General features: G+C 36.9%; 1 protein-coding gene across 4 annotated transcripts in view; it reads right to left on the reverse strand.

Moving 5' to 3' along the window:
- Positions 1-22734, reverse strand: part of shroom3 (shroom family member 3) — a 64402-nt gene that overhangs the window by 18448 nt on the left and 23220 nt on the right. The window contains exons 3-4 of one of the 4 annotated variants that reach the window (XM_073871506.1): positions 2761-2782; positions 2391-2455 (exon numbers count right to left, since the gene is read on the reverse strand). In XM_073871506.1, coding sequence (XP_073727607.1) covers positions 2391-2455; positions 2761-2782 — 87 coding nt within the window. Of the gene's footprint in view, positions 1-2390; positions 2490-2760; positions 2783-12740; positions 13246-22446 lie in introns of those variants that run through there. The other 3 variants (XM_073871507.1, XM_073871508.1, XM_073871505.1) reach the window with 3 other exon arrangements.

Below are 22734 nucleotides of genomic sequence, written 5' to 3' on the forward strand. Positions count from 1 at the left end.
CAGAAGTCCCATTACTGTAATGAGAACCGAAGCAAGGTAGAGTTCTTTAAACTGACATGTTTTGGACCGAATGTATCTAGGAGAGAACAGGAATGTTATTAATGTGTGTCACTGTGGGATTATTGGAAATCCTATCTCTAAGTGTGCTAATAACTTTGGAATGTTCACAACTTAGGAATGTGGAGAAAACAGCAATGAGGGATGAACTGCAAGTGAACTAGACATTATTAACATCAAGCTAAGGCCTTTTTACTGAATAATGGGGAAGAGAGAGATAGGAGGAGTAAGGGAAAGAAAAAGGAATACTAAGAGGACTTTTTGATTCTGAGGGTTGTATTTGCACACAGTCAAATTTCAATCTTTGTCCCAAGATCACTTCCTGTAATCATTCCATGCATACCTAAAGGCATGCACACGATAACACATGCACGTATGTTAATACACACAAATGCACTGCTTTTAATTGTTTGGTAGGGTGGGGTGGGTGGACCCAACCTAAATGGATTATGATAAACTAATGCCTTGGCTTTATCTCTATATAGATGCTAATTTTGTGTGTAAATTTCTAATCCATTTTAACTCAACTTCAAGTTAAAATCCCATACAATATTTTTTGCTAAAAATGCATTGCGAGAACTTATGATCACAAATGTAATCACTTTCTTGAAGTAACATTGTATGTACAAACTTTAATAAAGGCCCTTTGTGTGGGATCTCAGGTGTTTACACCTCTACAAAAGGCGCCCCCTCACCCGAAGTGTCCGTCAAGGGCACGGCAATGCTGTTTGGTAGTCTCCCTCAGACTTTAGATGTAATAAAAACATAAACTTCAGCAGATTTTCACAAAATGCTTGTCTCAGGGGAGCCAGATAGGGAAGTAAACATGGACACATCTTTCATCGCATTTAGTATCTGTGTTTATATAACGGCGCAGTTGATATGATGCACACTGTCTGTATGTATTTCTGCTGTGATTTAGATCAGCGCGCCATCTGTCGGAACAATGCTAACATTAATAAAATTTACATGACTGCATATATAGAAATTTTATATTATAACTTAGTTTTACACTTTATGATGAAACTCTGAGCATTGTCTGTGTTTACCAGTGTTTGCTATGTGGTTGCTACTTTAATAAATTGTTGTCCCATTCTTAAAATCTGGTGGTTGGCCCAGTAATTAAATTCAATTCAATTTTATTTATATAGCGCTTTTCACAACTGTTTAATTGTTTCAAAGTGGCTTTACATTAATAGATGCAGGAAAAAACACAGAAAATTCATAAAACATAAACAGTAGAATACAGCGGTTACTATACTAGCGAGCGTAGTAAAACATGTAACGTATGAAAGAAGGTGCTAAGCTAAGCCAATGTCACCAGACTCCCCAGGGGTTGAAAAAAAACCCTAGGAGAAAAATCCTGTGGGCGAAAAGTCCTAGGAGGGCAAAAAACCCCTTGGTTCATATTTTTGGATGGGTCTCTCCTTCATTGTACATTTATGTTATTCGTATTTGTCTGTTTAATCAAACGTCTGATTACTTAAGGGTCTACTGTGTAGATTTTTAGTGGCATCTAGCAATTAGATTGTGAATTGCAACCAACGGCTCATAACACGGCTCACACAGCCACAGGACAAACATGTCATTGTCCGAGACAACGTAGAGACAAAACGCGCTCTGTAGAGCATTTTGTCCATTAAGGGCTACTGTAGAAACATGGCGGCGCAAAATGGCGACTTCCATGTAAGGGGACCAACGCTTTATGTAGATAAAAACAATACAGTACTTTTTTTAAGGTCTTTATACACCAATGATAATATAGTTATTCATATTATATTGCATTTCTGTCAAAAGATCTTTCTAAAAGTTACACAATGCACCTTTAAAGTCAAGTCCAACTGCACAAACATTCTTTAAAGGTTTTAGCATTCCATCAAGTCCAAATCAGTGCTCCTCAACGGCATGTGACCTTTCCATTTTAACCTTATACGGGTGGAAGAGAGATCAAGAAAAACCTTGTCTCTGTTTACAGTCTCAGTACAGTTCTACTGCTTTATTTACACACAGTAGGAGAGAAAGGGAGAGAGAGAGAAAAGGAATAAAGGTCATTTTAGGACGTGTGACTTGCACAACAGCATCAACTTCATCTGCTGGAAGTTTTTAAACAATGTAAGCAACCCAATAACACTTGAGGATTTTTGTGAACCCACATCCACTTTAGCACATCCTCTTCAGAACCAAATTTATTGCCCATAGAACACAACACAACTAAAAAAAATTAAGGTTTTGTTTCCTGAGAAATAGCTTGAAAGGATTACCCTATGTATACAGACGCAAAGAGACAAAGAAAACACAAGTCGAATTCTTCATGCACAGACAGACACACACACCTGTTTTTAATGCGTAGTTTCACTCCTCCAGTGCATCTGTTGTCTCTGGGAGGACTTAGAGGACGTGAGTCAGGACAGCAAGGACCTGGACAACATTCCCTATAGACACAAACACAGAAAAGTTAAAATACATATCACAGTGTAACATAACGTAGTGTAACATAGCGTAGCGTAACATAACGTAGCATAACATAGTGTAACGTAGCGTAGCGTAACAGCGTAGCGTAACGTAACGTAGTGTAGTGTAATGTAACGTAGTGTAGCGTAACATAGCGTAACGTAGTGTAGCGTAGCGTAAAATAGTGTAGCGTCAGGACAGCAAGGACGAAGCGTAACATAGCGTAGCGTAACATAGCGTAACGTCAGGACAGCAAGGACCTGGACAACATTCCCTATAGACACAAACACAGAAAAGTTAAAATACATATCACAGTGTAACATAACGTAGTGTAACATAACGTAGCGTAACATAGTGTAGCGTAGCGTAACATAGCGTAGCGTAACGTAACGTAGTGTAATGTAACGTAGTGTAACGTAACGTAGTGTAACATAACGTAGTGTAGCGTAACATAGCGTAATGTAGTGTAGCGTAGCGTAACATAGCGTAGTGTCAGGACAGCAAGGACGTAGCGTAACATAGCGTAGCGTAACATAGCGTAGCGTCAGGACAGCAAGGACCTGGACAACATTCCCTATAGACACAAACACAGAAAAGTTAAAATACATATCACAGTGTAACATAACGTAGTGTAACATAACGTAGTGTAACATAACGTAATGTAACATAACGTAACGTAACATAGCATAACGTAGTGTAGCGTAGCGTAACATAACGTAGCATAACGTAACGTAGTGTAATGTAGTGTAGCGTAACATAGTGCAGCATAATGTACATAGTGTAGCGTAACGTAGTGTAGCATAACGTAGTGTAGCGTTAATGTAGCGTAACATAACGGATATAACGTAACATATAACACAACATAATAATATACAATATATGAGTATGTGTGGCCAGCCTAAAAGACGGGATCTGCCTTTTTTAATTTGTCTTTTATTTCTCATTCACATGAGCACGTTGTATGCATGGTTGGGTTTAATCGGACTCATTCACATGTCACATTGTCCGTATTTGACAAAGGGGGCAGTGTAGCCACTCTTTTTTTTATACACAGGGATGCCTTACACCTGCCTAATTTTAAGAAACATATATAACTTAGTTTAGAAAGAGACCAATTTGGGTTTTACATTTATGGATTTGGCAGACATTTTATCCAAAGCAACTTACAGTGCATTACAAGGTACACATTTTTATCAGTATGCGTGTTCCTGGGTTTGAAACAATTGTTTTTTCTTCTTTTTTCCTTAAGCTAACGTCAGACAGTAAATGCCTCATCTGTCCACTGGGGCAAAGAAACAGCAGCTTGCGGATAACAAGTATGTGTATGTGTGTGTAATGTTGACACAGCATTTCTCTTGTTAGAAAATGTCACTACAACTCTTTCAAAGGTTTTATTAAAGCTTTAAAGTGCAGCTAATAAACAACAACGCAGACAAAGGCATTTCACAAATACCCAAAATGATTTTCTTCTTGAGTATAGCCAGACACTTTTGTTTTGTTAGATTCTTCCTTTTCTTTTTTAAAGCCGAGTTGATTTATCACTCTTTCTTTAGAAGGGCGTGATCGATCTGCAATGTTGTGATCAGTTGTGCTTTAAGGCTCAGCTGCCTTAAATGAAAGTCATTCTTGTCTCGGGATTCATTATCCATCACTTCAAGTGGCCTTCGAGGGTTTATTAAAACAGGGAATCTCTCGGATCAACACATTTTTACCAACAGTATATATATGTGTGTGTCTAAGCTCCTGTGCTCAAATGCCCCCCAGCATTCCTAACATGCCTGCCCCCTGGAGTACCTTGGTGGTCACCATAGAGACGGAACCCGCCATGTAACTTCCTGTAAAGACCCTTCTTACCCCACACACCCAGCCCAGTGTTAAAAGGTACCCCCAGAATACTGCATTGACATAATGCACTTGTATGCTAAGGATCACTACACTAAACACTTCCGGGGTATTTCAACGCGACTTCATGGCATAATTTATGAGCTGGCTAATGCGTATTCATTCGTACGACCGTATTATTTTTTGTAAGCTTTGCCTTTGCAGCTGTAATGTTGCGGTTAGGGGTGGGGTTCAGTGGTGGCCTGTAACTTCTATTTTGTGGGGCGGGAGTTCAAAATATGTGTTAAGTCCAATTTACAGTTATGCCGTAGGTTATCTGTAGCCTCTGCATAGCCTGACGTGCACCTCTCCAAATTTTTAACAGTGTGTCAGTTCTACGCGGACCGCAAGCGCCGTGATTGGTCCACTAGAACCCCTTCCGTCAGGTAAAAAAACAGTGTCATAGGTATTTCCATTTGCGACGGTGAGAACAAAGATGGTGCAACATAAGTCGCTGTTTATTTACTTCCATCACTGCCGGTCATCTCAAAACATACACAACAAGTTGCTGTTTTTCCTTCGTTTGTGGGTTAAACTTGGCAAGCTGCTTCTTGATTGACTGTCACACTGCTATTGTGGTAACGCGTAGATACTGCCTACTAGTGGTCTGCATGTGTGTTTGCACGTCGATGTGGAAACGACGCAAAAGTATTAATAAAAAACCGAGGCGTAACCTATGCCGTCCCAGCTACGCAGTAGGACACAACTATAATGAGCCTTTAAGGAGTGTCATGTGTGTGGCTCGTCATGTCAAAATACGTGCCTGCTGCACGCGCGTCGGTAACCCATTCCAAGTAACGCGCATTATGTAATAATATTACTTTTCTGAAGTAACGAGTAAAGTTACGCACTACTTTATAAATGTACACATTAATATTTGAGTTACTTTTTACTTTTTGAGTAAAGCAATTAGTTACTTTTTGGGGGGAGTAACTTAATATTGTAATGCATTACTTTTAAAAGTAATTTTCCCAAACACTGCATTAGAGTATATTAAGTTGACATAAAGTTGCAAAGTTACTTCTAGTTAGTAAAATGTCTAAACTGGACTATCAAAACAATGGGTTATGGGTTAGGATTAACACAGCGCATACTTAAGAGTTAGGGTTCTGTTTAAATCCCCAACCTAGTTTTAAACTGTTGCAAAACTTGTTTGTGCACCAGACATGGATGACTCCTCACATACTGCAGATTGTTGAAGAGGTGTGCTTTTAGCACATCTGACAGATGATAAAAGAGCCAAAAAATACAGGGGGAGGTGGTACTTGAGTCAAATTTGTATTAAAAAACACCCAGAAAACCCTTTCAACTGCAATGCAACATGCAAAATAACTCCCTGACAACCAGCGCACACATATTTTGTTTCACCCACAAAAATATCACATTTTTTAGGTACCCATGTTAATAAATAGCTTAACCCAAGTACTCTTTGAAAACTGTTAAGGGAAATAACTTTCATGGATCTGTGAAGGTTTGGAAAACATTAAACTCCACGCTTCTGTTGTTGTCATCATGTGTGTGTGTAAATATTCCACACCACCCACAAGCTTAACCTTTCTTTCCACAGATCTGACCCCGTCTCTTGTTTATATGCGTCCCGAGCGAAACGCACCCAACCACAACATCAATCAGCCACCGATAATAAATGCACAGATGCTCTTCAGAGAGCTCGAGGAACAATGTCAACCAGAAGATCCAGAGAAGACCGACAGTTCTTCAACAATTCAGATATTGGCAGTCACCCTGATCTCTCATCAGAAAAAAACTGAGGTAATTATAAATAAAGGATTTTACGATTTAACTCCTTGTAGACATCTCAAAGATCAATTCTTTAATGGTGTGACATGAAAAATGATATAATCTCCAAACATATACAACGTAAAATGTAAGAGAAAATCAAAGAGATGTTCCCTTTAAAAATGGCATTCACCTTGAACACACCCTTTAGCTTCATTTAGAGGTTATTTTGAAGTTTAAAAGCTAAACCAGCTTTACTCGCTACTGGAATGCTACTAACAGCCAAGAGAAGGAATGTCGGACAAATTAACAACAAACGAGAGAGAATTTGTTTTTCGGAGGTGTCACTACGTCACGTGTTTCATACGGCTGGATTCTGCACGTGCAACTAGGAACCTGATATTTGGGATGTTCGCTTTATTTGTTCAATGACAAAAGGACGTTGTTAACTGATCCATAAAGACAAACAATTGGACATTGAGGAAGTACAGTCATAACAGCTGATAAATATCAACTAATCGGAATGTGTATGCAGAACAGGACATGCGAGTTTCAGAAGAGGTCTCAAAAATATCTCATCCATAGCCATGTTTCCATCCAAAGTTGCTATTAAACTCATGCGCACAATTGGAATATCCCATAAAACATTTGGGAAAAAAGCAGCGTTTCCATCCAGTGAGTTGAAGAGATTGCCTTTCCTACAAAACTGGCGCTAAATATCAGTAAGAAAAGCGGGTGAAACCACTAGAGATAATCTTTTGAATGTATAATAAATTAGTTCCTTCCATTGCAGTTTATGCTCATGTTTACTTTTCGGTAAATTAATTGCATACGTTTTTTGAATTAATGCTCATCTTGGCATTGTCATCCAGCGTTTTTCATGCAATATCCCAAAATGCAAATACATTTTTTTTTATTTCTCATTAAATTATTCCATGACAACGCTGACACCTAAATGAATTAACTCTCCCAAAATGTGAAGGAGCAAAACTTGGGCAATCCTCTGCAATGTCTCTGGATGCACAATCTCAAATAGCATAAAAACAAAAGACAGAAATACAATATCAGAGGAGAGCAGGAAGAGACAAGATACCCTGACAGACGAAGAGAACAAAGGGATAAAAAATAAGATAAGAGCAGAAAAATATTTCTTTAAAGTGGAGATTAGCTGTTCTGTACACAGACAAGTCACGCCATAAATCCAACAAAGCTTTGCTAATAAATTAGGTGACAACCAAATATGCTGACCTTGTGTTGCGGCTTGTAAAAACAAACAGGGTAATCTGACTTAACCATATTATGAATAAATAACTCATCCTTTGTTTGCCTTCCAGTCTATACAGGCTTTATCTTCCTGGCCATCATTTGCTAGTAATTGCATACACGACGTTGCGTACTTCAGTGCACTAAAAACTTTCTCACAAATACACCTGCTGCATTCAAAACATTGAGTGTGTTTACATGCAGAGTCTTACGCCGATTATGTTTAATAAACTGATAACACGTGGGGTCACGTAAACGCGTAAAACGGTTTTTTTTAATTGGGGAAAGCCCATAAACGGCGTAAGCAAAAAACAATCGGCACAGGTACGTTTTTGCTCATTACCCCGATTTCGCGTGGCATGTAAACACCTTAACCTGCTTTTTTTCACGGTTTGGAAGAGAAACTGCGAAAATAAAAACTGATGATATATTTACAAGTTCTGGAGACATGAAAAGAGATAAAACAATATAGCTTAAGACAGATATGCCGTCGGCTTTTTGATCGACTACTATGTACTACAGGCGATGACGTCACTACTCGATAGAAACCTGAAAAATCTCCAAGTCCCATGTAAACGCAGTTGTCTGCATAGCCGGTTTATTGATTTGCATGTAAACGCATACGCACAACTGGCGCAACGTCATAGAATGTCTCTGAACAGGTTCACGCCCACTTTTGGGGGAAAATAAACTAGACCTCCCATTTACTTCCATACAAAATAGTGGTATAAAGCAACGTTCGTACACACCCGGCAGGCGTAAATAACATGTTTAATCTGAGTAATTTCTTAAGTTGAGTAATTATCTGTCCACCCTGCCTGCCATAGAGCGTGAAAGATACATTAACACATTTAATTTGGTCAATATAAAAACACGTCTCTTTCATTCTCTCAGCGTCAAATTTGTGTAACAACTCTTCCTATTGGCCAGAGGTGTCTTACCCGGACATTCACTCGTACCTCATTGAGTCAACAGGGAAGACAGTAAATGAATTTTAATTCGTATTTAAAAGTTACTTCGTATTTATATATTATCTCTTTATATTTAGAGAGTGCACTTTTCCGTCCAGCCATACAACTAACTGGCTTAGCGATATTTCCAGCAATCACTGGATAGCGTTGTTACACAAATTTGACGCTGGGAGAATGAAGGGACATGTTTTTATATTGACCAAATTAAATGTGTTAATGTATCTTTTGCGCTATATGGCAGGCAGGGTGGACAGATAATTACTCGACATGTTTAATCTGAGTGATTTCATAAGTTATTTACGCCTGCCTGTATTTTGTATGGAAGTCAATGGGAAGTCTGATTTATTTTCCCCCAAAAAGGGGCGGTGACGAAATTTACAGTCAAGTTCCCGGATGTGCCGGTAGTCCGTATGAAAACTGTTTTTTATAATAAGCAGATTTTTGATAGTTATCCGCTTATTCTGTGCATGTAAACATACTCATTATTATATATTATTAGTATTAGCAATTAAATAAGAAAATGACCCTAAACAACCGAAAACTTTAACGCATTGAGTTGTAAATGGGTTGAATTTGATAACATTAGTAAATGCATTAGTTAAAGAGGACATAGCATGAAAATCTGACTTTTTCATGTCTAAGTGCTGTAATTGGCTAAAAAAAGGTGAAAAAGATCAACTCAGTAACTTTTTTTTAGTTTTGGTAAACCATTCTCTGCAAGCATGTGAAAAAAATAGGTAATTGAAATTTGGTTCCCCTTGTGATGTCATAAGGGGATCTTATTATAATAATACCGCCCCTTAATCTGAACTATCCAACCACAGCACTGGCATTTAGTGCAGAGAGAAATACAGAGAGAAAAATGTTTGACAGCAGTTTTAATTTCAACAAACCACCATCATTGTGATCAGTGTTTGCATTTCATCAGCTCATTTGCATTTTAAATGACACACCCAAAAATAGCACATTTTGGCACACACCTACAAAGTGGCAATTTTAACATGCTATAATAAATTATCTATATGGTATTTTGAGCTAAAACCTCACTTGTGTACTCTGGGGACACCAAAGATTTATTTTACATCTTAAAAAAAGTCTTGTGAAATGGCCCCTTTAACACGCTCCAACAATGAACATTAAATGGTGAAAAACTATTTTGCTTGTTGTTAGCTATTGCATTTGGTACCGAATCTTATTGTCAAGTGTTCCCAATTTCGGCAAACAATGTTCAAATATGAATGAATCCATATTACTCTACAAATAAGAAAACAAATACATGTGTAATACATAAATCAAACATTTTGTAAACTAAGGGCTTTTCTATACAGCAAGCTATTTACCACTTTAGGTCACTTCACTTTTCAATTTTTAAATAATAGTTTCCATGTTTAACACCACCGGTAGTCTGTGAGTTTTGTGTACATTTTCAGTTTATCCGAAATTTCGCCATGATCTCTGCACAAAAACCTGTGCACACTAAATTTACACACAAATAGTTAAATTGTCTCTCTGCGACTAACTGTGTGACTCTAGTTTGTGTGTCACCGTAAACAGCAAACAGCGAGTGTTGCCTACATACATTATGAAGTACATGGTCTCTAGTTGCTAAGGCAGTCTGTAGGTATTTGCTAAGGGGTTGCTCAGAAGGTCAAAGAAGCCCACAAGTCTCTATAGCTATGTCTACAAGCAAAGGTTTTTATCAAGCCGACTGAAAATACAGGTTATGCTCATGATGAATGCACAAAGTCAGGTTGGAGAAAGTTGTTCTTGAGAAGTTTTTACAATGGAAACACAATTTTTAAATGTCAAAACACTATTTATAATTTTATGTAATGTTATAAACCAACACATGAACCCTGCAGAACGTTTCCTTAACAATGCACGTTGCCAATTCCTTGCTTTTGCATAACAATGTCATACATAAACATAACGTAAACATAAGCACAATTCCACTGCGCATGTGCACAAGGTTTTTTGCATCTGATTAAGAAAAAATAACACGTGTTTACGTGCGTTGTTGTCTCCTGTTGATTGGATCACAGATCGGTCTGCACCACCCCTTTCAATATGATAGAAATTTTTGTCGGATCGACTTCAATCACATTGATTAAAGTGTTTACATGCTGGCTTTTCCAGATTGACTGAGCCATGAATCCGATTACAAACAGATTATATAGCTACTGATGTTGTGGTCTCCTTGTATAATGTCTAAAACACATTGGCTGCATCCCGAATGGCGCACTTAATGTTGAGTTGCAGTCCAAGACAAGACTGAAAAAAAATATTTATAATTATTATAATTTTTTTAGTTGAATCAACTAAGATTTACATGTCAACTTACTATTATTTATCTTGACAAGAGAACTTCTTTCAACTATATTTTATAACAAATTTCTAGTCAAGATCAATAATAGTAAGTTGACGTGACTTGTAAATCTGAGTTGATTCATAAAAAAATTATAATTATTATAATTTTTTTTTACAGTTTACAGTCTTGTCTTCGATTGCAACTCCACATTAAAGGATCAGTCCATTTTCTTAAAAGAAAAATCCAGATCATTTACTCACCACCATGTCATCCAAAATGTTGTCTTTCTTTGTTCAGTCGAGAAGAAATTATGTTTTTTGAAGAAAACATTGCAGAATTTTTCTAATATTAATGGACTTTAATAGAACCCAACATTTAATACTTAACTCAAGTTTTCAACGGAGTTTCAAAGGACTATAAACAATCCCAAACGAGGCATAAGGGTCTTATCAAGCGAAACGATTGTCATTTTTGACAAGAAAAACAACAAACATACACCTTTAAAGCACAACTTCTCGTCGTGTAATTCTGGTCGTGATGCGCCAGCTGACCCCACTACGTCACCGCAATACGTCATGACGTCAAGAGGTCACAGAGGAGGACGAATGCGAAACTCCGCCCCAGTGTTTACAAGCGTCTTGAAAGAGGACCGTTCCTACGTTGTTGTATGTCAACTGATACTAATTAATGTCCTTGTGGCAGTTTATTGTTTACAATGGTCCGCAAATGTGCGTTTTATATATGTAACACGTGACCTCCCTACGTCACTACGCATTTAGGTTAGGTCGCGCTGGACCGGACCTTGACGAAAAGTTGTGGTTTAAAAGTATATATTTTTAATTTTTCTTGTAAAAAATGACAATAGTTTTGCTAGATAAGACCCTTATGCCTCGTTTGGGATTGTTTATAGTCCTTTGAAACTCCGTTGAAAAAAACTGTTAAGTGTTGAGTTAAGTATTAAATGTTGGGTTCTATTAAAGTCGATTAAAATTAGAAAAATTCTTCAAAAAACATAATTTCTTCTGGACTGAACAAAGAAAGACATCAACATTTTGGATGACATGGTGGTGAGTAAATTATCTGGATTTATCTTTTAAGAAAATGGAATACTCCTCTAAGTGCGCCACTCGGGATGCAGCCACCGCGCTCCAGACATTTAAGTGGATTCAACAAAATATTTTAAGGCAGCAAAGAATTTTTATAGTGTAGATAGTCCCATTGGTCATTTTAGGTTCGAAAAGGGTGCTCATGGGCTCCCCTTTAAGGTTTATATGTACCCTAAATGCACACTTTTCCTGAGTCCGCACTTGTGCAAGCTTCGCATCAAACTTTTTCCCCACATTCGAAGTCACAAAAGTGTGGACTTGTAGGAAGACCGAAATGTTTAGGGTGCCATTTGGGACAGGTGCCAATAAGCACCAAAGTTTAATACTTGGCATTAGTTGATTTAAAAATAAAACAAACACCCTTAATTCTAAACTATGAATTACAGTAAAGGTAATGCGAAGATCTGAAATTCTTTGAGTTGTATAACCTAAAATCACAAACCCATCCCAGTCAAACTGATTTACATATGGAAATGAGGAGCGCAGATGCAAGTCTATGCAAAACAAAATAATGATCTCGCGCTCCAATCTCAAACCAAACCAAAGGTCTCATGCACACATGCAATATCGGTGGTGTAACCTAATAAATATTCAGCTAAATGCAACTGGAAGGTACAGTGCATTCAGTAAAGAGTATAACACCAAAACGTTAAACGTATGTACATAAACAGTACTGTATATATTTTATATATTTTGCCTGTTGAGTCACCTGAGCTTTTCTATTCATGTCCTGCATTGATTAATGATTTGTTAAAGAGTATAAATATTTCATGTAATCTTTCAACCAATGAGGTCATAAAAACTGTGCAAATAATCGTGAAAGAACAAGCAAATGTGGGTTATAAAAGTTTGAAATGCAGAATTTTTAAGTCTAGCATGCAAATAAACATTGACAGTAAGATGCATTAAAACAAACGTCATCTACCAGTTTAAATGCTTTGGTGGTGCATGTAAGAATTGGACTACCTGTCTCATTCATGGTGTCAAAGTATCCGGAGTGTTTTTCCAAACTCAATCCAGCCGGAGAACTAAACAAAAGAAATAAATTCAACCTTCACTCACTCGATGCTAACAGAGCAAAGCTCAAGCTCTCCACGCTGACAGGGAAAGAGCAACATCTCTCGTTCCTGCCCTCAAACACCGTCGACACATCAAAGGCAACAAAAGAGAGTTCAAATTACTGCCGTCCTCCCAGCCAATCAAAAGAGCCGCAGGGCTAAATGGATTTTTGCAGTGATGACATCACCGAGCAGGTTCCTCTTGTACCGCCCTCAGGCAAAACTCTACCTCTGCTCTCGTTCTGGCACTTTCTCTCTTTACCTCGTTCATGCTTGGGTTAATGGCTATTTAAATATACTTTACCTGCTGTGACTCAGCACAAGGTTCACATTGTAGTCCCTGACAAATAAACATTCAATACACACAGAGATTGTATAAACAGATTAAATGTTTTGTCAACACTTTGATCGAAAGTGAAAATTTACTATATATTATTTTGAGGTAAACTTTCCTTCAGCAGTGCGTACGGGTGCGTGTGTGTGTGTTTGGGCAGGTGTGCAGGTGAATACGGTAACACTATCAGGAAAGGAATACATGCTTCCTATTGCACACCTGTTTCAATCCTACACCTTACATCTGTGTGTCACCATCACCATAGAAACATACGAACCTAAACCTCAGGACAGACCAGGAGGGTTGCGATCACATCCATTGGTTTACCAGGTGCAGGACAAAACATCCTATTCAAATTAATCAAATACTAGTCTTACATTTGCAAGAAATTATATCTAACATTCTACTATTCATAGGTTTGTGTACTGGTCAGGACGTTTCAGGTCTGGCTACATCAGACTACGTTTACATTATTCAGTCCAAACGCAGAGTTTTTTTGTGATTGTTGTGGGCAAAAATTCTTGATCTTGCGGCACATTTTCTTGATAAAAATTTGCAAAAACTGTTTGCAGCTTTTCAATGATGTTTACGTCACATAATCACGTCACTTCATAATGTTCCCATGGCAACAAGGGACATGGCTGCGCTTGTGTGAAGTAAGTTGTGTGAAAGCATCCTTTAGAAATGTTGGCCCATATTGATAGGATAGCATCTTGCAATTGATGGAGATTTGTGGGATGCACATCCAAGGTATGAAGCTCCCGTTCCACCAAATCCCAAAGATGCTCTATTGGGTTGAGATCTGGTGACTGTGGGGGCCATTTTAGTACAGTGAACTCATTGTCATGTTCAAGAAACCAATTTGAAACGATTTGAGCTTTGTGACATGGTGCATTATCCTGCTGGAAGTAGCCATCAGAGGATGAGTACATGGTGGTCATAAAAGGATGCACATGGTCAGAAACAATGCTCAGGTAGGCCGTGGCATTTAAACAATGCCTAATTGGCACTAAGGGGCCTAAAGTGTGCCAAGAAAACACACCATTACACCATTGCATTAACGAGAAATTGAACAGGTGTTCCTAATAATCATTTAGATGAGTGTATGTGATATTTGCTACAAAAATGCAGGGATTATAAAATCATGCAAGCCCACATATTTTGCGCACGGAAATCTGCAACTTATGCTGTGAAAGTGCGGCGTATTTGAGCGCATTATCACGCTTTTCTGGAGGGACTGATTAGTGCGTTTCCGCCTATTTACGCCGGGAATCACTACTATTTTTCGGCCCCCAAAAACGCTGCAGACCCTTCAGTTTGAAAACTCAGGTGTTGCACTAAAGTGCAGACAAACTTAAAGAGGACATATCATAAAAAGACTTTTTCCATGTTTAAGTGCTATAATAGGCTTTTATCAACCTAAAAAAATTGAAAAAGATCAACCCAGTAACTTAGTTTTGGTAAATCATTCTCCACAAGCATGTGAAAAATTAGGTCATTGAAATTTGGCTCCCCTTGTGATGTCGTAAAAGGGGTTAATACCACGCCACTGCCATTTCGTGCAGAGATCAGCTCATTTGCATTTAAAAGGACACCCCCAAAAACAGCACATTTTTGCAATTTTAACATGCTATTATAAATTGCCTGCGGGGTATTTTGAGTTAAAACTTCACATATGTACTCTGGGGACACCAAAGATTTATTTGACATCTTTAAAAAGTCTTGTAAAATGGCCCCTTTAAACAAATAAATTTGTTTATTTGTCACATACACAGTTATATGCAGGATACTATAAAGGCGAGGGTGCCCACATTCGCACCCTGATTCTGTGTTCTGGATCATTGCGTATCCTTCCCTGATTGGTCGAGCCACTATCATTTGACCGTTACGCTATTGAAAGGTGATAATGACCAGCTGCAATGACCGTATAAACAACAATGCGGAAACTGAACTGCAGACTTTTAGCCGTTCAAATGCTCTTTATAAGCACATTGTATGTTTATTCATAACACAAACACCCAAAACAAGCACATAAATACTATGTGCAACGTTTTTGCCACTAATGAGAACATTTAATTTAACAGCTGGCTTTAAAGTGACAGGGTGTTGTTTTATAGTGAAATTGATTTTATTCCATTTGCACCCTAAATAGTGCCCTAGATTATAAACACTATAGCAACTTGTTTTTAACACGTACGCTATCATTTTATGATGCTTGAAATCAAAACCTCAAACTGTTGCTTTTCAGGATTAAGAGCAATATCACAGCATCAATTTTTTTTTAATACGGTTAGGCCAGTGGTTAAGGTTTTTGCATGCCCTGCCAAAATTTTAACTGGCCCCACCAAAAAAAATTCAATTGTCACATATTTAAAATAACATACAAAAGTCAAATATAATTGTATAAATATACATTTTATTTATTATTTGTTAAGAAAATTGGCAATTTGAAATGTAAACTCTAATTCTGAAATTTCATAAAACTCTCATCAGGGTCAATAGTTTCAGGATTAAAGGGCTGTTCACATTATAACGATAACTGTAACGTTAACTATAACAATAACTATATTAACAGTGTTGGGGTAACACTTTACAAGTAATGTGCATTATGTAATAATATTACTCTTTTTTTAAGTAATGAGTAAAGTAACGCATTACTTTATAAATGTACACATTAATACTTCAGTTACTTTTTAAAAAAAGTAATGCGAGTTACTTTTCAGTTTAATTAATTCAATAAAAAAATAATGTAACGGAATGAAACTGAACGTGGTCACATAGAATTACAAACTTTATGCGTACGCGCCTGAGCAGGAACAGTTTGAGTCAGAAACAGAAATGGCAGGCCAAAGCTTGATATTTTTGCGATGGAAATATACAATTTCTAAATGCAGAACTACTTTTTCAAAGTAAGAAAAAGTAACGCAAAAGTAACGCATCCATGAAAAGTAACAAAGTAATGCAATTAGTTACTTTTTGGGGGAGTAACTTAATATTGCAATGCATTACATTTAAAAGTAACTTTCCCCAACACTGTATATTAGTGTCCACAGCCCCGGACGATAATGATACATTTATGCTAATTCGCTCACGTGTACGGTACTCAGGCAAATCACTTACCTTCAATGGCATTAACTAATATTGCTAATATACTGTAAATATAAAACTTTTGCAATTGTCACTGAATGTGTAATACTGTTCTTGTTGCATTTACAGCGGGTAAACCAGTTGATGTCCTTAACAGTGAATCTAATAGTTTGTGTTAGGGCTGTGCAAAAATTGCCTGCGATTCTCATGCGTGTTTCATCAGTAAAGCCGGTTCCTTGATTAGAAGTAAATCGCCATCAGCTGCTTTCAGATGGAGCGGCATTTACTACACAGAGCCGCAGTCACTGAGAAGCTAAGCAAAATCGCATAGACTATCGGAGTCGATTTTCCTCGATTATGAATGCGTTTTGGCCTAGCTTCTCCGTGAATTACGGCTCTGTGTAGCAAATGTTCAGTCGTCAAGATGAAGGGTTATCAGCGACCCTTTAAAACACCATGCACGCTATGTGCACGCTAGTTGCTTGTTCCAATGAAAAAGGCTCCCGACTTGTCTACTTTACCTGGAAACTGACAGCAAACTGTGCGAAACATTGCATGAGAAGTTATTGTTCGCAACGCTTAAAATGTGTCTCAATGGTAACATTGCATAAGAATACATACAGAAAAACAGCCACAGGCAGAAAATATATTTTCAGACTTGAAGGTCACTCTGTAAACTTTCTGTTTGTTTAATGCACAAGGCCCTCTCTCTCTATCTCTGTCATGTGTATAGTCGTCTGCCAGAGAACATTGAAACGCAATGCAAACAATATTCCTGCCATAATATTACTGTTCCATCTCCGTGTGTTTATACAAACAAACCAATGATGTCTTCTAACATCCTAAACAGCCCATAAACCAGTTCAATGTTCATCTGTGACGCGTATGATGAGTTTCAGGTGTGTTGTCCAGGGTTGTGTCTGAAATGCAAGTGCTCGATGCCCAGTCAGTCGATGACTTGGCTATTTTATTTCCATATGAAACTGGTTAAATATGGGCCTGTAAAACACTGTAGAGATCAAGCCAATGTTTAATCACTAGTACAATGCTTCTTCGTAGAAAGCATACAAAAATGCACGTATAAATGCATTTACTGCTTTCAATCACCTTCATCAGACTGTGTTTTTATTGTTTTAGATCACCAATAAACCACTCGCAGCATTTCGGCCGCAGCCAACCTCACCCACCAAATTACGTCTTAAACCCCATGCTCCTCTGCAGCCACACGCAGGCTATGACACAGATACAATTGTATAAATCAATAATGAGTTAAATAATTAAATCATTTACTTCATTCTAGCCTGAAGCTCAATGCCTGATAGGTTAGATAACATACACATACCTGAAAGCATGCACATGCAACACTCTGGGCCTGTCAGACAGCATTTTTCATATAGCGAATAAAATGTGTTCGAAATAGGGATGGGCCAGAATGGTTAACTAGTCAATTAGTGAGATTAGATGAGAGACTAATATATGAATCTTTTATTTTAAAAGATTTAGTTTTTAAATGTTAAAGCCTGCCAATAAGTAGTGACATTTGCTTTTGTAAAATATACAATCGCTGTCAGGCTTCAAACTGTGCACAGCAAATTTTATATTGCATTTCACAATGTGCTTGACCTTCCATTTACAGTGTGACAAATGAACCGGAAATACAGTAACATCAGCATCTCCCTCCTGACTCATTATTTATTCAGATTGCGAAGAAAATTGATAAAAAATTTGAAATAACTTCCTAAAGTAGCATGCATAATGTTGCTTAAAAATAAAATGTATTGTGTTCAGTTATAAAGTTGTTTTTTGTATATGCAGAAATTTGAAAACAACACATTTTAGTGTTATGGCTACATTGTGAAACCGTGATTTTTTTTGCTTATGATTATCATACCGGCAAAATCTCATACCAGCTCATGCCTAGTCTATATTGGTATGGTCTGATATGACCAGGGATGGGCAGTATTTCAGATACATGTATATCAGGGGTGACCAACCCTGTTCCTGGAGATCTACCCTCCTGCATATTTTAGTTCCAACCCAACTTCAACACACCTGATCTAATTTTTAGGTAGCCCTGAAATGCTTGATTGGCAGGTTCAGGCAATCCCTCCAGAAAAGTGCGATTATGCGATCGCATGATTCAACGCATAATCAGCCAAAGTCCGCATATTTATGCGGGGGGGTACATTTTTTTTAATACGCCGCACTTTCACAGCATAAATTGCAGATTTCTGTGCGCAACATATGCGGGGCGTGCATGATTTCATAATCCTTGCATTTTAGTAGCAAAAATCACTTACATTCTAGCAGAAAGTTGAAAAATGTTGCATTTATTTCACACAAGCGCAGCCATGTTCCCTGTTGCCATGGGAACGTTATGAAGTGACGTGATTATGTGATGTAAACCTCATTGAAAAGCTGCAAACAATTTTTGTAAGTTCACGCAGTTTTTGCAAGTTCCCGCAATGTCATTGCATAAAATTGCATAAATATCCTGCACATTCCATCACATTTTTTAAGAAAGATCAGGTAAGTTACTCAAAAAAAAAGTTATTAATTAGTAGTTACTAATTACATCTTCAAACATGTAATTAGATTACTTTACAAATTACTCTCTACAAAAAGTATTTAATTACTTATTACTAATTTCTTTCTAAATCCTATTAGGGTGATTCTCACGAAACCATTGAAACACCACGGCACTAATGATTTTGGCTTTAAAATGTGTAATATAGTAACATTAAAAAGCATCAGAATTAACACAATACTGTGTTCTACCTTGCAAAATGTGTGATTTCAACATAAGAATTTATAATTGTAAATTTTATCTCATTTTCTGCTGAAATTCTCATGATCGCAATGTGTCCGGCTGTGTTGGAACATGCGTTATGTTGTAATTTAATCAAATTAACACAAAAATATTAAGAAAAAAATAAATGGATGTTTTGCTAGACTACTTTAGATGACAGAAAAAATATTTACTGAATATTCATATATAATAATAATGAAGAAAAATTAGGAAAATGATGTGTCCATGCCTGATGTTCTCATCCTCCGCAACACTTTTTGAGAACAGTTAGAGCACACATACAGAATTTTAATAAAGTTTGATTTTGAGTGACTAAGCACATGGACCAGTTACTTCAAGATGGCTACCAGGTAAGATCATTTTTTTACAGTTAATTTGAAATATTGTCTTGTCAGAATGCTTACACAACATTTTGATTATCATTACCGCAACAAATGCTTATTAAATGTTAATTTAATTAATAGAAGCATAATACTTTCATTTTAAATGCATGTGCAGAATCTCCAAATTATGTTCTTTCATGTCATTTTGATGTCAGTGTTGATGTTTTCTGACTGTTGTGGTAATGAGATTTTTTAGGACTAATTTTTAAATTATGTTACAAAAAGTGTTAAATGATAAGTAAAAGTTTTTAAATTAATGTTCCCATTTACTCCAGACTTTGTTTTTCAATGTCTGGTGGGAAAAAAGTAAATTTAAGCAATTTTTACATTTTCATGCTTGACATTTTTAAAACCAAGTTTTCGTGAGAATCACCCATTAGTACATGATACAAGAATAGGCTTGAAATGGCTCGAAAAAATGATATATAAAAGTACATAAATTATTCTGGTCCCACTTTAGGGTCCAATTCTCTCTATTAACTAACTTTTAACTAGTTTTGCCTCATTATACTCCAACTACTGCTTATTAATAAAAAAGTTGTTGTTAATTTTAAGTATTGGTAGAAATGGGGAGGGTTAAGGATGTAGAATAAGGTTTTGCAGAATCAGACATTAATATGTGCTATTAAGTATTAATAAACAGCCAACATCTCATTAATATTAATGCTAATAATCAACCAGTTTATAGTGAGAATTGTAAACTTAAACCATGTTAAATCCACTATTGTATTATAGCAGGGGTCTTCAACGTTTTTTGGGTCGGGGACCCCTTAGATGAGAGAGGCATGGAGCAGGGACCCCCTAATACTAAATGTGTAAAACAGAGATATTTAAGTAAGCAGAAAGGTACGAGAGGCTGCCTTTTCGTATTAGGCACAACGCAAAGTGGAGTAAAGTACAACTGATGACCAATCAGAATCAAGGACTGGAACTGTTTTATAAATAGAAACAAACCATATTGTCACACAGCCATATTAACATACATTATTTTTTGTTAAAATAGATTTTGTTTTTATATTAATATAATAATATTAATAATAATAATAAAATAATATTATTTTAAGGTATTTGCAGTGTAATAAATTTTCATTTTATTGTGAATTGGACAAAGGCTTTCAGTTTATAAAGATGACTGATCATGGTAAATGGCACAAAGACTCTCTATTCTGGTGGGGATAGAGGTGGTACTACTTTATAATTTTGAGGTCTGTTGCCTTGCTCGTGTATCATCATTGTCACGAGTTTGAGTAACGCAGGGTTTATTTTCTGCATAGCTTCATATCAGACTCAGGAGAACATGAAACGAGTCCGAGCGCATCTCTTTGGGGCAACTTTTTGAAAGGCGGATTTCAACCTGACTATTAATCTTGCACAAAGCACCATCACGGCGCGCGTTTCATTCATTTTTAAAATCGAGCGATAGTTTTGTCACAGTTTAAAATGTAATTTGCCTGTTGAATTAGCGCTTTAAATCTGAACCGCGTGAAACAGCCGTCCAAGTTCAGAAATATAGATGGGACAACATGTCGCAATGATTCTAAAATGACATTCTGAAAGAAAGACACACATAAGATTTACCTGTTTTTTGATGACTTTCTGTCGCTACTGCTGCTTCCTGAGTGGACATTTATAATCCAGATATTTTATTTTGGTCCGCTGGCTAAACTGAACGCGCGCCTTCAAACCTATGCGGCCACGCACGTGCACAATTTAAAGGGGACATGTAACGTTTTGTACATATATCTTACGTTTTTAACCAAAAAATAGTTAAACATAATTTGGCGGACCCCCTGCAGTTCCGTCACGGACCCCCTGGGGGCCGCGGACCCCCGGTTGAAGACCCATGTATTATAGTATTTAGTTACATCAGAAGTAACTGTAATTAGATTACAAAAAAATAAGAGTAATCCCTTACTTTACTTTTTCAAGGGAAAAGTAATTAAGTTACAGTAACTAATTACTTAGTAACTAGTTACACCCAACACTGCGCAAGATCAAGAATTTTTGCCCGCGACAATCACAAAAAAACTCAGGTGTTGTTCAAGTGTGTTTGATCGGGGTTGGAGCTAAACTCTGCAGGACAATAGATCTCCAGGAACAGGGTTGGTCACCACTGATGTATATACTACTAAAATACTATTTTATATTTTAAATGCTTTTGTTTACATTTTTATGTAATTTGTATTTATGTATTTTTAATACATTTAAGATTAATATTTTTGTATTTTCAAAATACATAAAATCCTTTTTTTATTTGTATTTAAATACATTTTTTACACCGTATTTTGTATTTTTATTGTAACATTTTTTCAAAGAGTATTTTGTTTTTTTTCCATATATATATGTCCATCTCTGGATATCTTCCTTGCAACAGAAGCTCTTTGAGAAATATAGTATACTGAGGTCAGATGTAAGCTTTCCAACCAGCTGTATATTTTCAAACAGGAAGAAAAACCCTTTCTTTGAATTTAATTTTTATCATACTCCGTTTTAAGTAAGGTGATCTCACATGAGAGTTTGACTTGCATGTTAACATTTATTCCACTGTGTAGAAAGAAATATTGATTGAATATTGCAATTTATTACAGACATACACAAATTGTTTTTTTGGTCAATATCGTCCAGTCCTAATTGTTATCTTAGCAAATCTGAAGATTGTGATATGAAAGATTTTTATCAAATCTTTCCCAGGCCAAATGATCTGAGCTTTGCTCTCCACATCCATTATTCATCATCACTGTATATTTCTGCTGTGTGTCAACAAATGTCCCGTTTGCGTCTGTGTTTTATACTCCTGATGACTTTTAACAGAAACATATGAGAAACATTTGAGTCTTATATCATTTTAAATAGTCTCCAAAGCTATGAAAGAGCCACCATCAAAACATCTAAAAAAACCTTGTTTGCATCCACTTGCATACACAAACAAAATGCACATTCGCCTCAAATTGTTATATCTGGTATTGTGATGATTCAGCATGTACGAATGTGTTTTACATACCTGTCTGAGTCAATATGTGCCTCATCTAATGAGTTCCTCATTTAAACTGGACTGAGATCAGTCTGACCACAGGGGTCTGATCTCTTCACTCACGTGAGCTCGAGCGAGCTGATCTGATCAACACTAGTATTGAAGTCCTTCAAAGTTGTTAATCTGAGAAGATTCGGACATGTCCTACACTGACTAAAAGATTTGGACCCAACCGAATCGAATTTCCCTCTCTTCTGAACCTCATAGCAGTCACACATTACTTCAACTTCTTCAGATCTGTACCCTCAGTAAACCCTC

The sequence above is a fragment of the Misgurnus anguillicaudatus genome, chromosome 9 (genome assembly GCF_027580225.2).
Source record: "Misgurnus anguillicaudatus chromosome 9, ASM2758022v2, whole genome shotgun sequence".
Taxonomy (NCBI): Eukaryota; Metazoa; Chordata; class Actinopteri; order Cypriniformes; family Cobitidae; genus Misgurnus; species Misgurnus anguillicaudatus.